Source organism: Spea bombifrons, chromosome 1 (assembly GCF_027358695.1).
Source record: "Spea bombifrons isolate aSpeBom1 chromosome 1, aSpeBom1.2.pri, whole genome shotgun sequence".
In the NCBI taxonomy this organism is placed as follows: Eukaryota; Metazoa; Chordata; class Amphibia; order Anura; family Pelobatidae; genus Spea; species Spea bombifrons.
The window spans coordinates 45,723,971-45,740,152 of record NC_071087.1 but is presented as its reverse complement, the minus strand read 5'-3'; the positions used below and the strand labels follow the sequence as shown (position 1 = coordinate 45,740,152).

Sequence of the window (16,182 nt, the reverse complement as noted above, 5' to 3'; positions counted from 1 at the left end):
AATTGAGTGTATAATGTTAAAGCTGCTTCTTCCCAGGAGATGTAATCCAGAAGTGAATGTTTTCTTCTTGAATTTTGTGTGTAGCTGTACTTCTGCTCCACAATAGGAACTCACTGAACCCAAGAATGCTCTAGCACAGTTCCCAATTTAGTATTCATTTTGACAGATGGACTCAATACTTTATGTATCCACAGGTAATTTCATAAACCCACAGCTCATTCACAACTCACATTTCAGTAATTAAACAAAAATGAAATCCAAAAGTTTTACATTTTGACAGTACGATTGCATTTAATAGGGGAGATATCATCAGTACACCAGATGGTAAAGCCGTCTATTTTTTAAGTACCGCTCCTTATCTGTGCCTATCGCTCTCACACCAAGGATGGGCCATGGGGAGAGCTGTTGATCCATCATGCTTCCTTGTTAGTTTGCCGCATCCACCCATAGTGGTGCAACATAAGGAGAGTGGCGGATTCCGAAGGAGAAACGAGGTGCTTGAGGCAGGGTCAGTACCACCTACATGGAACACAGAAACAGTTGAGAGTTACAACTCCACTCTGTAGTATGAGACCAGAAGTGTAATAAATGTTTATATAATATAATAATAATATATATATTTAATAAGTTAATATACTGATCAACATTTGGACATTTATTAACCCTGTTGCTTAACTTTCCTATTCTCACCCAGTATTTAACCTCAGGAGTCTATAGTTCATTTACATCCATCCCTTGCTCCTACTACCCCTATAATGGTGGTAGTAGGAGCAGAGGATATAAATAGTGTAAGCAGTAGAGATCATATTTTCCATTCTCCTACCTTCTCGGGTTTATAGGCTCCTGGGCCAGGTTTTTGAGCATTGTCGCCAGGCAGGGTGTTTCTAGCTGTCATGCTATACTGAGGAGGCCTGTACTTATATGCGATCGGATCCACAATTCGATACGTTCCTGGTCCAGGTGTCTAAATAAAATAGAGAAACTAGTGTTGAAGTTGTAAAAATAACATCAAGAAATGCTGCCCAAACAGAAGTGGTAGGTAAAAGTTCCATACTTTTGCCAGGTCTTCATAGAAGCTGCCAATCTGGCTCCTGCCAGTTAAGGAGTAGTTTGGAGCAGATGATCTGGTAACTAAATGTGTACCCAGGACAGGAGGAAGATTATAAGCTGCTGGACCTGAGGGGGGAAATAAATGCTAAGTATGAGATTTACAAATTTTAAGGAGAAATAACATCTGCAAATACGTGTAAAAAAAAGGCCAAAATGATGTCTTCACCAAAATAACTATATACTTATATTAAGTTTTGTTGCAGATAATGCATTTGAAATAGCAAGTGTCGAAATTTAACATCAGGGTTCATATCAATAAAGTACGATTATCACACATAGTCAGCCACTATGATTGGGATCCAGACAATACCGTATATATACCTGGAGACTCGTCATTTCTATGCATCTTGGTTCTTGGTCCCAGTGAGTACCTTGGTGAAGAGGGATATAAAGATATCCCGGCATGCTCAGGGTCATAATTGCCTGTAAAAAAGAAGAACACATGGTGGGTGATTTATAAAGGCGATGCTGTAGTGAAAATGGGGATAAAACATGCAAAACTGCAATTCTGGCAATATCTTAACTATATCCAACATTTTTTAGAATGTGATAGACACATTACATTTCTATATAAATAAAAAGAAGCAAGACTGACCGTGACCTTTGCTGCCTTGCCCTAAGGATTGTACTTTACCTGGTCCAGGGGTGAGGAAAGCACTCAAGTTCTTGGTTCTACCGCAGATGGAGTAGGCAGGGATGCCATCCTTTCCCCGCACTGTGATGTTTGCTGGTATAAGATATCCTGGTCCAGGAGAGCAGTCACTCACGGGCTGGCAAGAGCGTCTACCAAAGCTAAATGCCGGGGCTTTACTTTTGCGTAAGTCATGGTTAATATAGCCTTTTTTGGGGAAAAATAGTCACACATTATTATTATTATTATTATCTTTTATTTATATAGCGCCAACAGTTTACGCAGTGCTTAATACAATACATATATTCAAGGGATATGACAAGACAAGAATTGACAGACTAAACCGAATAGACAAACCGATACGTTTGGTGGAGAGAGCCCTGCTCGCAAGCTTACAATCTAAGTTATGTATCACATGAGTAATTGGAGTGGGGGTTGGTCATAACAAGCCACATAACTCACCTGTACTCCCTGGCAGGCCATATTTAGGTCCAGGGCTGCTGTACATGGCTCCTATCGGACCTCTTGGTCTGTGGGGACTCCATGGCCCTTTCTGTACCTCAGCACTCATGGGTTAGCCCTAAACCACATAAAAGCAATTTTACAGTGTAATAATATTTACAGATTAAAACAAGCAACATAAATGTATTAGCAATCACCCTTAAGTATACACAATAGGAGCAGCCTTTATAAGAGTAGAAAGGGAAAGAAGCGAAAATACTTCAGAATATGAAATTAAATAGATAATGCTAGTTTTGCCACATACACAGAGCTATCTGATAAGTATGGTAACTACTTATGGACCTTTACCTTTCTAAGTATGTTGCTGTAAGTGTAATCGTCTTATCATATAAGCTGGGAGTCACAGTTCATGAAGTAAATCCCAGACCTTTTAACAACAGTAAAAACAGTCACATTACATCACAGCTTTGTGACATCATGCCACTCACACGCCTATTGTTTGTCACTCTCCTCTCCCTGATCCTACTTACATGAGGTTGTAAGGGACATAAAACTGCTAAATAATAAGACCATATTAAAATAAAGACACACACACTGAAATTTGGATGAATCAGGCCGTGGCTTTTATTTAGTTTCACCAGTATAACAAAAACCCATATACCGTAACTCACTCTGTAACCATATAATATAAATAAACACAAGCCCTTGGCATAAGCCCCAGAGCACCATATAAACCTTTTAACCTTGCCAACCGCCCTGAAAGCCAGCCAGCATACCAATAATTACAGTTCACCCAGAGGGCAACTTTACCCCGATAAAAGCCACGACAATAAATAAACATAAGGGTGGGTGGGAGGGAGCAACTTCATCAGCTCTTCCATGCTGACTCTTCGGTTCACCACTTCGCTACCGCTCACCAGACTCTTACGGTCAGTGCAGATAATCGCTCAGTGGATCGCCAGGTAAGTGACCGCTCCCCTCAGAGTGCGCCTATTTATAGGTGCAATTCCAGCCCTTTAGCGCGGCGCGAGGCACCCGCGCGGACACTAAAAGGCAGCACGAGCCGCTCAAAAAGAGCGGCAACACGCTAGCGCAGGCGCAAATGCAGTTAAAGTTATATAACCTATTTTTTTTTTTTTTACATAACCCATAGCCTGACCTTTCTGTGACCTATCTGACCTGCCCTACACTGTGTATCATATCCCTGTCCCCAGAACCTCATGTCAGCCTGCCCTATTTGATCAGGCTTTATCATGAGGTTGTAAGGGACATAAAACTGCTAAATAATAAGACCATATTAAAATAAAGACACACACACTGAAATTTGGATGAATCAGGCCATGGCTTTTATTTAGTTTCACCAGTATAACAAAAACCCATATACCGTAACTCACTCTGTAACCATATAATATAAATAAACACAAGCCCTTGGCATAAGCCCCAGAGCACCATATAAACCTTTTAACCTTGCCAACCGCCCTGAAAGCCAGCCAGCATACCAATAATTACAGTTCACCCCAACCGCCTCAAATGAACTATTTTTCATTTGAGGCCCTACCCCACCAAACCACGGCCTGTTCTACCATACCCTGAAGGTCCACATTAAAAATGTCATTCCCTATATCTGACAAATGAACCCCATCCTGCCTATAGAGACCCACACTACCACCCTCTAACTCCGTATGTCTAAACGATAAACCACCCTCTACCAACATAAATTTTTCCATCGCTCTATTGCATTTGCGTCTAACCCTCTCCAAAGCTTTCAATTCTGGCCTTTGAAGCCACAGAAGCCGAGGGATTATCTCTGACCATATCAATAAAACATTTTGAAAACATTCCTTAAGATACAAAATTAAACTTTTACAATAACAAATTAACTCTAATGACTTCATTTTACCCATATCGTTACCACTACAATGTATAATTATGGCACTAGGCCAAGGAAAACATGTAACACAGTCATCTAAGTATTCTTTAAGTTGCTCTACCCGCAAACCCCGTACACCCAACCAACATATAACTAAATCCTTTTCATCAAAACCTAAATTCGTGCCATATCTTCGTACCGCCGCTCTTCTCTGCGCCCAATACACGAAAGAATGCCCCACAATCCAGACTACAAAAGCCTGATGACCTGCAAAAAATTCACAAATAACATAAAACCACATATCATTATAACAGGTTAGGACGAACATATAACTTAAAACGATCCGATTGCCATCTCCCTAAACGTTTAATAACTGAGTCATCCAATCCCAATAAAGCTGCCTCCGTCGCAGCCCCAATTCGAAAAGAATGGGACGTATACCTCTCATCAGCTAAACCCAACTCCTTTAAACCTAAACTTAAAACCCTACGAAACTGGAACCTAGTTAATGGTAAACCAGACTGATGTACAAGCCAATTACCCGTAACCGCAGGCCTAACTGCATTAAAAAGCTCAGCAGCCGCCACTGGGCAGATATCAACATCCTGCAACCTATTCAACGACACCCAAAAACCTTTACGTTTCCTATCTGTTTTAGATGTTTCTATAAACAATCTTAACTGCTCAGAACAAACCACATTTCCAAACTGTAACCCAGAACCCCCTTCCTTGTTATGCGCCACCAGCTCGCTAACTCTAAATGCACCAAAGAAAGCTACAACAAAGGCTGCTCTAAACAATCTACATTCGAAACTATTCCAACAAATTTTATGCAACACACCAACTAAATCCCTTAAAACTACTGACGACAACGGCTTCCTATTATCCAAAACTCTACTCTTAAAACTATAACCTTTTAGCACTTGCCTAACCAAAAATTCCTTAAATGCACACTTCTTACCTGCCAATTTAAAAAAGAAAGTAACACCTGCCAGATGCATGTCAATACTAGACCTAGCCATCCCCTTATTGATCAAACTAAACACAAAAGCTAACGCTCCCTCAATACTACCCTCAAAGATATCCCAACTCCCCTGCTGCACAAAACCAGACCAAGCCTTCCAAGCCTTGGAATAGCAGTTCCACGTGTTTTGTGATAAAGATTTCGCCAAAAGCTCTCTTAGCTGGGTGAAGTCAAATCCCATACATATGCCGGAACTACCATTCCCACTTCGTCCGCTTGCGGAGCCAAAGATCTGAAAACCTTAAAATTGAAACGAGACAGCGAATCAGCCAGAACGTTCCTGCAACCTGGTATATGTCTGGCTTTAAGCCAAATATTACTTTGTAAACATAAATAAACCAACCTTCGTAATAAGTTGATAACTGGAATAGACTTAGCATGCAAAGTGTTAATCACCCACACCACCCCCATATTATCGCAATTTAGCAAAATCCTCTTATTCGCCCAATCCTTAGACCATAGCTCAAAAGCAACTATTACCGGAAAAAGCTCCAATAAAACCATATTTTTAACCCACCCTGACGATACCCACGAAGTAGGCCACTCCTCCGCAGCCCATTTCCCTCTCCAAAAAATCCCAAAACCCGTTGAACCAGCCGCATCTGTAAAGAATTCCATCGCATCACTATCAATAAATTCTTCCTGCCAAATAGCTGAGCCGTTAAAATCGCTCAAAAACAAATCCCAAATTTTTAAATCCTCTTTAATCTGTCTAGTCACCCTAACCCTATGATGCGGCTGCTTCTTACCCGAAATAGCTCGTGCTATATGTCTAGAGAAAATTCTACCCATCGGCATCACCCGAGCTGCAAAATTAAACATACCCAACAAAGATTGAAAATCCTTAACTCTTAACTTATCACTACCTATAACCTTTTTAATAAACAATCTTAATTTAACAATCTTATCAACCGGTAACCGAAAACACATCTTATTCGTATCTATCACTATCCCTAAAAATTGGAGTTCCGTAGTTGGGAAAACCGTCTTATCACCAGCCAACGGAACACCAAAACAGCTTGATAAACTCAAAAATGACTCCAACATAGACAAACAATCATTGGCACCAGCCTTACCAATAAATAAAAAATCATCCAAGTAATGCACTATCGAGTTAAAACCAGAAAATTCTTTTATAACCCATTCCAAAAATGAAGAGAACGCTTCAAAATAAAAACACGAAACTGCACAACCCATTGGCAAACATTTATCAAAATAAAATAAATTATCAAATTGAAACCCCAATGAACAAAAACAATCCGGGTGAATTGGTAGCAAGCGAAAAGCCGCTTCAATATCTACCTTAGCTAACAGCGCATCCTTACCCATAGCCCGAACCCATTTAAGAGCATCATCAAAAGATGCATAATGCACTGAATAGTCTGCCTTCACAATCTCGTCATTCAATGAATCACCCTTAGGAAAGGACAAATGATGAATGAGCCTAAAAGCACCCGGTTCCTTTTTAGGCACCAAACCTAGCGGAGATAAACGAAAGCAGGAAAAGGGAGGCTCTACGAAAGGCCCTTCTATTCTTCCCAAACTTAACTCCTTCCTTATTTTAACCCTAACAATATTTTCATTGTCCACAACAGACCGCAAATTATCCACCCAAACCATACCTTTCTTACCATAAATGGGAATTCTAAAACCATCATTAAAACCGTCAAAAATCAACTTAGCCATCCGACGGTTTGGGTACCTGCTTAAAAAGGGGAGCAGATTTAGTAACTTCACAGGCGTCACTGCCTTTTGATACCTCTTTTCCTGCATTGTGCAAGTTCTTCCAAAAACATCGAAATGCTGGATGATTCCCAGCACAAACTGAACATTCATGTTTAAATTTACAATTGTTGGGCCATTTGCACTGACTCTCATTAAATGCCCAGCAAAATCCTTTCTGCCTATGTTGCTGTTGCAAATTACCACTCATTCTGAAACCAGCATTCTTCTGGGGCAACATAATGCTCACCCATGAACCCATTTCAAGCTTTTATGTACTGACATTTTTTGCCTGAATGTTTCATCATAATAGAACCACGCCAGACCACCAAAATTCTTATAGGCTTCTAATACTGCATCTAGATGTTGAAACAGACCAGCGCAACTATCCTTATGCTTCTCACAATAAACGCTAGAGAAGATGCAAAACGATTGTAACCAATTGTTAAATGATCTTACTACCGGCCTGCGTCTTTCTTCATCTTTATCATTTTTCATAAGAAATTCCTTAGACGCAGGCAACAATGATAAAATGTCCACATACTCATCGTTCCAAATTTTTTCTTTGACTACTTTGCTCAGATGAAAACCCAGAGGTGACACTTCACATGACATCACTTCTTTCATGCAAGCTTCATTCACTACACTTGCTCTAACACCAGCAGAATCCTTAACCCAAGCCTGAGCTGGACCATGATTTTTTCCTTGAATGTCCTTTAAAACATTCACCAAAGCAGCAACAGCATCATTAAGACTTTTTACAGAAACACCATTAGACTCACCCACAGCATCCCCAGCTCTGCCTTCAGCTTCATATTGTTGATCTTGATCAGCAACCGGGACAGCCAGAGACTGACGCCTGTCCTGATAATTCAGCTGCTTACTGCAGCCCTCACCCGGATCTTCTTCACTCCTGGGCCGCTTTGAAGAAACCTTCACCCGAGAAGCGGGCCTTTTCTTCTTCTTGGGCAAGTCCGGGACACTTGGTGAGGGTCTGTCACGTCTATCATCCGTGACAGAGACCCTGTCCCGTAACCTGCCTGCCGTGCAGACCTCTCGCGTGACGGCTCCCTCTCGCGGGACACTTGCCGGTAGAATTATAATATTTCGCTCCTCCTCCGGCACTTCTTCTTCAGCCCCACCAGGGGTCGCTTGACTCAATTCTTCAGGAACTTCAGAAGAATAAAGGCATCTACGAAGCCACTCCTCTCCTCCCCGCTCCGAGACCCGCTCCTGTAGCAACTTCATCAGCTCTTCCATGCTGACTCTTCGGTTCACCACTTCGCTACCGCTCACCAGACTCTTACGGTCAGTGCAGATAATCGCTCAGTGGATCGCCAGGTAAGTGACCGCTCCCCTCAGAGTGCGCCTATTTATAGGTGCAATTCCCGCCCTTTAGCGCGGCGCAAGGCACCCGCGCGGACACTAAAAGGCAGCACGAGCCGCTCAAAAAGAGCGGCAACACGCTAGCGCAGGCGCAAATGCAGTTAAAGTTATATAACCTATTTTTTTTTTTTTTACATAACCCATAGCCTGACCTTTCTGTGACCTATCTGACCTGCCCTACACTGTGTATCATATCCCTGTCCCCACAACCTCATGTCAGCCTGCCCTATTTGATCAGGCTTTATCATTACTATTACCCTTTTAATTTGAAACCATGTGTCCAAAAGGAGGTTCAAGCAGTTATTAAATCCAAGGGTTCCCTTACTTTTCCACCAGCACTACGAATGTTTAATGGATGTGTTCAGTAAAGACATGAAAGATTATCATTCTTTCTGTGTTATCAGCTTTACCACAGTGTTTGTCTATACTTGTGATTTATATGTAGATCAGGTCATATTTACGAATATATGCAGAAAACCCGGTAATTTCAAAGGGTTTACATACTTTTTCTTTCCACTGTATATATATATATATATATATATATATATATACTGTGTATATATATATATATATATATATATATATTAAAGTAGCACAGCAAGGATTTCTGCTAAAGACAGGAGACAATTTATTCACAGATAATTGGTTTCATAGATGCAGACTCGATGCTTCAGCCCCTCTCTGGGGTTTTTATCAAGAGAACCCTCAATACACAACATTATGCCTATTTATAGAACACAACCACATCAAAGGAATAAACCCTCAGGCAAGAAAATAGAAAATAAAGCGGTAGATCAAAGACCACCCTTGATGAGGAGTCCCACAACGACTTTGGTATGAATGTGCACCCAGGTATTGATATATATATATATATATATATATATATATATATATATATATAAAACTACTGGAATGGAGATTGTGAGCTAGGCCTTGTGCAATATTCGTGCCTGACTTCATAAATGCTCTACTGGATGAATGGGCAAAAATTCCCACAGAAAAACACTCTGAAGAGTGGAGGCTTTTATAGCTGCAAAAGTGGGGGGACAACTACATGTTAATGTCTATGTATTTAGAATGCAATGTCATAAAAGTCCCTGTTGGTGTAATGGTCAGGTGTCCAAATACTTTTGTTCATATAGTGTATATATAAAGGGCAGACAGTAAAGGGCTCATGAAATAGGCATTTAAAAAGTCAAGAAATCCTTTTTACAAGCCCTTATTTTCAGATGTCCTTTCAAGGGGAGCAGGACACAAAGACATGTGCAATCCATCACCTCCTCTGATATTCAAAGCCAATAGTAACCATACATGGAAGCATTTTAACATACTTTAATGAGATGCGGTTTGTAAATGAACTGCATTGTAGGGGGTGCACACCATCAGAACCACTGGCATATTTAGTATTTACATTGAAGGCTGCCTTTGGACTGGTTCTGCACAGTTCTCCAAAGTGTAACTGGTCCTGTTGGGAAGATGCGAAATCTCACTTGTAACCCATTTATTCAATAGAGGCATACTGGGAGACTGACTGGATGATGGGCCCTGGGTTTTGTAGCAGTAGCAGAGGAAATTCTGTCCTCTGTACCTGCCATCCTAGTCCTAGTCAATTGACCACTGATCAAAAGTAAGGTTTCACTAGGAACAGTTGACCTTCCCCTTTGGTTGAACCTCTGTACACTCTGTACCCATATTTTGCTGCCTACTAGATCTACTAGGTCATGGAGCCTGACTGTAAGGAGGTTCTAGGGCCATATATGATAACAGTCTAAAAGCTCTGCCAATGTTTATTAGGAACATCAAAGACTAGAATGTCAAACCATAATTTTCTAAACACCACATTTCATTCTGGTACATCTCATGTCAGATCTCATATAACATTAACCTCTAATGCACCTATATTTTTAAGACATACAAATTCCCTATATATTTTTAAACAGCCCATTATTTCTTGTATTTATCAACGTTATATTAATACAGATTAATATCCGCCGCTAACCAACACATGGACCAGTTTCCATGTTTAAAACACCTGCTCAAGAAAAACATCATGATCAACATGTATCATCTGAAATTATTGAGTTGAGGGACTCTGCAGGTAAACTACATCACAAAAGATGTTCAACAGATGATAATGTGTTATGAGTGGCCACTGATAAAATTAATGAAAATAATACTATCTATAAGACACAGAAGCAGGCAAGATAACACAATCTCTGCCTTGCGCCTACAGTAAGTAGATGACTTGATACTTTTCATGGTTGGACCTTCTATTTAGGAGCTACAGGATTCAGGCTTGGGATACATGTGGCAGACCCAAAGCACAGGACAAGAAAATGGATATATAAGACCTTTCTTGCTCTGTTCCATACGGTAGAGGATTTGTGTGCAAATTCATGTGGCCACATAGACCCAAAACGTCTTGTTTTTTCTCACTCCACTAGTTACACACATCTAGTTACCCCTGTGCAAACCCAATGCCACCCAAACCCTCAAACAATCCCTCACATTCACCAAGTCAAGAAATGTATAAATAGTGTAATGGTTAAGAATTATGGTGGATACAGTGTTTTTGATAAATACAAACATGTATTGTGCATGTACAAATGCATAAATATATAAATATATTCTCCTCCTATAACCACTAGGATATACCTCTCCTCTCTTTCTTCCTTGCCTTTAGCCCTATTCTTTAGCTCAACAAATGTTCAAATGCAGCAAGATCTCAAGGGTTAATATATAGGACATTTTGAAAGGTTTTTCCATATTCTCTGTCCTGGTTTCTGGCTATAATAAGGTTTTGCTACCACAATGTGTGCATTTGTGCAATTAGAATGCTTTCTCTCATTCAATTGGACACAATGGTGTGGGATAGAAACAGCACATGTTGGGCAGTGATAACAAGACATGACTATAGGAACCACACTCCACTAATCATGATGATTCTTTGTGTGCTGCCTTTGTGTTCGTGATGCAAGACAGGGCCCATCACAAAAACAGCTCACCACGAAAACGTAACCTTCAAATATCTTGCTTAGAAGCCGTACACCAAAGATCCATGGTCAACACATCTAAGGAACGACCCAGTATTCTTAGTTGTAAAGAATTACTCCTTTAATTTCTCCTGACATTATTAGCCCAAATTTTACCAATGAAGGCGCAGTTCATTTACATGCATAGAATTAGGCAGAATATATCATCCCTCACAAACTACTTGATCAAATAGCCAATTCTGAACCCTGACTCTGATCTGGTAGGCTTTGTACTGAGCATTTAGGCTAAAAAAACAATACTCTGAGTGATTTTTCCACCAACGTGACACATGCTACTTTTATTCAAAGGCTAGGAAGAAGTGTTTCTTCAAGTATCTTTGCTCTCTGCATTATGTCCGCCACTCTACAATGTATGGGCTAGAATCCATACGAGGAAGAATAGTCACATCGGGATTTCAAGAGTTCATGTTAGCTCACTAAGCACACTCTGTGTGTTTTTATTTTTTTCAGGCTTTATTTAGGAAGCATCATCCATTAACTTGAGTGGGCCCCAATCAAATCTATAGACACCAAAGTCTATGGAGCCCCTTCAAGTCAACGGAGGATGTATTACAGCTTCCTAACACTGGAGGCCACTGGAGTACACGAGTATATATAGACATACCCCATGGGTAAATCTTTACCATATTACCCACCAAGAAAGGGATAAGCGGGAGGGGTGGTATGGTTTCTGGTTTGTGCATCCCATAAGAGTATTTTAGTTACCTTTAACCTCTCACAAGTTTCTTTAATTACCCTCCACCCCGCCGTGCACAGGTTTGGGGAAGAGGGGGCAATTGTTCACATTTAAAGAAGCATATCCTTGAATGCCTGTGCAAACAACTTACATATTAATGAACATGCGAGATGTTTTGAAAGTATTGACATGTGATTTCATAGTGAAGAGAATCAAGAGAGAGTTATAAACAGAGCCGGCCCTTACGTGGATCCTGGTGGGTCCATACGACCCCAAGGCATGTTATTATGGGTACCTGGGCATACAGCACACTGAACCATGGGCGGATCCGGGGGGTAATGAATGGGGCACAGACTTCAGTTATTATTATTAAGGAGGTGAGTCATGTACTGCTAGCTGCATTAAAGAAAGGCTGAGGCAACATCATCATGGTAGGAAATTCCAATCATAAGAATAATACCAGGGGAAGTGGAGGACAATATGGGTAAGGAGCATATCGCTCTTAGGATATTATTCTTATGATTGGAATTTCCTAGGTATTTATTGTTGATGTCTATAGTGCCTTATATACTGGTCAACTTCATAGTGAGCGATATTTACCATGTATATACTTTTTCATAGCCATAAAATGGATAGGTGCACTCTATATAGAGTAAGATACAATTTTAAGGCAAGACAGGAGGCTTCCTATTTTGCATTACTTCCTTTACTCTCACAGTAGCAGCAAAGAAAGAGTTAACATAACAAGTGGAAACAACCAATAGAAATACATAACATAAGAGGTATATAAACCCCTAAGCCCTCCTCCTCTTCCTCTTTCTTTGCTGCTCACCGTAGCTGCAGGTCAGTCCTCCTCCAATTTATACTACATTAAGTATTCTTTCACATACTTTTATACATTTATTGCCTAATTATTATTATTTCAATTTTCCACTGTTGTATTATCTGTTTTAGTACTGGGGTTGTCTTAGTGTCCGGGTCCACGGACCTTTTTTGGTTTCTTATTTCAGGTTATCCTTTTCTCCCCTCTCTCCCTCGGTCTCCGGACCCTCGGTTCCCCGGAGTTTTCCGAACCCCGGGCCTACAGGCCTTTTCCCGGAGGTGTCGTCCCGTCCCTTCCCCCCCCCCCCCCCATATCTTTCTTTCCTCCGTTTTTCGCATCTACCGGTTCTTTCCCCGTTTTTTCTCTCCGCTGTCTTTTCTCTCTTACCTTTCTTCGCTTTCCGCCTTCTCCGTCTTCCGTCCTAGTGCCTCCCTTCTGCACACCCGCGTTTCGCGGGCTTTTTCCTGCCTTCTTGCGCGATTTCGCCGCCATTGTGGCTTGGCGGCGAGGTCTCGCGTGACGAGATTTCCGCCGCCATCTTGGTTCTCCCTCTGTCTTATGGTCGTCGGCCATATTACTGCTCCCTAGCGTTTCTTATATTGCGGTCGGGTTTCACTGCCCTCTGGTGGGCTCCGGTCGCCATTTTTCTTTCGTTTCTTTCCGTTTTTTCTGTTTACAGGTTTTTTCTTTAACAGTTACCTGTTTAGCGGTATAGTTACACTATTTAGTGCTGTTTTGGGGATTTTGTCAATCGGCTATTTATCCCAGGCTGAGCACCTGTGGATGATTTATTCAGCTATATTTTATATATATATATGAGTGCCTTGGTTAACGTTATCTGCCCTTACACTGCCCTCTCTTTTTCCCCGCAGTCATGTCTCAGGACAACATGCCCTCACAAGACGCTTTTCTAGCCTGGCTGGAATCTAAATTCTCTACTTCGGTAGAGACATTCTTTAATAAAATGTCAGCTAGTTTACCTGCCCAAGGGCATCCCCCTGTCCCATCCGGCCCCCCTAATGCCCCTTCAGACTCTGAGTCTGATAAATCAGATGGGGAAGCGTCTGGTTCTAAACGACCCTGGAAGGGCAACAGTATATCTGCGGGCAAGGGCAAGGCTCCAGCCAAACGCCCTAAAACTTCTGGCACTCCTGATGACCCACTATCCATAGTGGATGAATGGCGGGCAGACTCCTCCATTGGGTCTGATGTTTCTATTAATCTGGCCTCGTCCAGAGATGTTGACTCCGGGTTCGTCCGTGAGTATTTGGTGGATGAGCCCCACCGTGCCGATCCCCCTCAATCCCATTCCGCCTCCACGTCCACGGACCTCCCGGTCCTTGACCCTACTGGGTCTTCTATGTTCGACCCCACTACTATGCGCCACCCTAGGGCCACAGAATGGGCTCCTCCCGAGCATATCGCCCTTTACCTCCATAAATGGCTCCGGAAGCCTCTTCCTAAGGAGGTGCGTAATAAGCTTAGAGCGGAATGTCCCCGCCCATCCATCCCGGATAAAGTGGCCCTCACTCCAGAATTTGACCCCAATGTGGTCGCTCTCCTGTCGGCACAAAATAAAGACCCTAGACGGGGTTTAGAACAAGGCTTAAAGTCCGCTCAGGACAAAGTCCTGGATATGGTAGGACCTGTCACCCAAATCCTTTCACTAGCAGACAGGGCTTTTCTGCACAATACTCCCCTAGACCCCAAGGTCATACGCGATTGGGCCCTTCGCGTGGTCTGCCTCCTGGGGAACGCCAATGTTTCCATCGCCACAGAGCGTCGCAAGGCGGCCTTGCTACGCATGGATCCTCGCCTAGCGGAGTTGGGCACCAAGGATTTGGGAGCAGCTGCTAACGGCTTGCTTTTTGGCGACGCTTTCGTGAAGGAGCTTAATCGCCACGTGTCCCTTATGACATCATGGAACAAGGCGAAGCTGTCCATGAAGAAGGTGTTTCAGCCGAACCTTCGTTTTTCCGGGAGGGCTGGACGACCGAGGGGCCGGGTCGCCAGCCGTACTTCAGCACAAGGTCCCCGGAACTTCCCACAGCCACAGTCTTCGTTCCGACCGTCCTACAACCAGAGGCCCTTTTCCACCCGTGGAGGTTACAGAGGCAGAGGCGCTCAGGGATTTCCCAGAGGACGCTCCAGCTTTGGTAAGTCAAACTGTTTCTTGTCCTTCTTTTCCTCTGCGGGTTGGGGGTCGCATATCCCATTTTTTCCGCAACTGGGCGTGGATTTCTTCCGACCCCTGGATCCTCCAAACGGTCCAGGGCTTCCAGATAGACTTTGTCTCTCCCCCCTTTCAGGTTCGCAGACCTCGCCCTGCCTTCCGATCCGTGGCCGATCAGGCTCTCATAACGAAGGAGCTCCGGGCCCTGCGCGACAAAGGGGCCATTCAGCGAGCCCCCGGTCCCGTAGGTTTCCTCAGCACCATTTTCCTGGTGCGCAAACGCACGGGCGACTTTCGTCCCGTAATCAATCTGCGTTCCCTAAATGCTTTCGTAGTCTATCGCCACTTCAAGATGGAGGGCATTCATCTACTCCGAGACCTTATGTCGGAGGGCGATTGGTTCACCAGGCTGGACCTTACAGACGCTTACCTTTCGGTTCCTATACACCCGGATCACAGGCGGTTTCTCCAATTCCGCTGGGACTCGCAGATTTGGCAGTTCAGGGCTCTTCCTTTCGGTCTCAGCTCAGCCCCATGGTGCTTTACCAAGCTCCTAAAGCCGGTCATGGCTTTCTTCAGATCCAGGGGCGTCAGGTGCATAATTTATCTGGACGACATCCTGCTATTTTCGAGCTGCCGAGAGACTCTACTCTCTCAGACGGGTTTTGTCGTTCGGACACTTCACGAGCTCGGATTCATTGTAAATACCCTAAAGTCAGAGCTGGTCCCGAGTCAACGGATTTTGTTTCTGGGTTTCGAGATAGACTCGCAAGCAGCTATGCTTCGTCTTCCTCGGTCCAAGGTGGTTTCCATTCGGAAGGAGATTCGGGCTCTTCTCCGCCGAGATTTTTGCTCCCTTCGTCTCCTGGCTCGGGTGGTGGGTCTCCTCTCGTCCTCCATTCAGGCAATATTTCCCGCCCCTCTCCACTATCGGGCGCTTCAACGCCTCAAGGCCCACCACTTACGAAAGTTGCCCTCTTACGACCAGGTGATTCGGCTTACACAGGAGGTTCGCATCGAGCTTCTCTGGTGGCTCCGTCACATGGAGGCGTGGAACGGTCGGGCGATCTTCGGTTCCCGACCGGACTTCGTTCTCGAATCCGACGCCAGTCTTCTAGGATGGGGTGCCGCCTCCGACTCAGAGGCGACCGGAGGTCGCTGGTCTCTGGAGGAGCGTTCGCTCCACATCAACTGTCTGGAGTTGATTGCGGGGTCCTTCGCGATCCGGAGCCTGGCCAGGGACCGCTCAGAC

At 43.3% G+C, this 16,182-nt stretch overlaps 1 protein-coding gene across 1 annotated transcript; it reads right to left on the bottom strand.

Annotated features, from left to right (window-relative positions):
- Positions 1-277: 277 nt before the first annotated feature.
- Positions 278-2,315, bottom strand: LOC128486201 (outer dense fiber protein 3-like). Its single transcript, XM_053461510.1, has 6 exons — positions 2,204-2,315; positions 1,745-1,948; positions 1,432-1,533; positions 1,055-1,176; positions 824-964; positions 278-519 (listed from the first exon to the last, which is right to left on the bottom strand). Exons 1-6 carry the CDS (start codon positions 2,310-2,312, stop codon positions 427-429), a joined length of 771 nt encoding a protein of 256 aa, XP_053317485.1. The 5' UTR covers positions 2,313-2,315; the 3' UTR covers positions 278-426.
- Between the last annotated feature and the right edge of the window lie 13,867 nt (positions 2,316-16,182).

Bases quoted from the DNA above. Each gene is read 5' to 3' on its own strand.
- LOC128486201 (XM_053461510.1), bottom strand. From the start codon at position 2,312: ATGAGTGCTGAGGTACAGAAAGGGCCATGGAGTCCCCACAGACCAAGA. The intron at 1,949-2,203 runs GTGAGTTATGTG...TCCCCAAAAAAG, and splicing joins TGGCCTGCCAGGGAGTACAG to GCTATATTAACCATGACTTA. The intron at 520-823 runs GTAGGAGAATGG...TGTTCCATGTAG, and splicing joins GAGCCTATAAACCCGAGAAG to GTGGTACTGACCCTGCCTCA.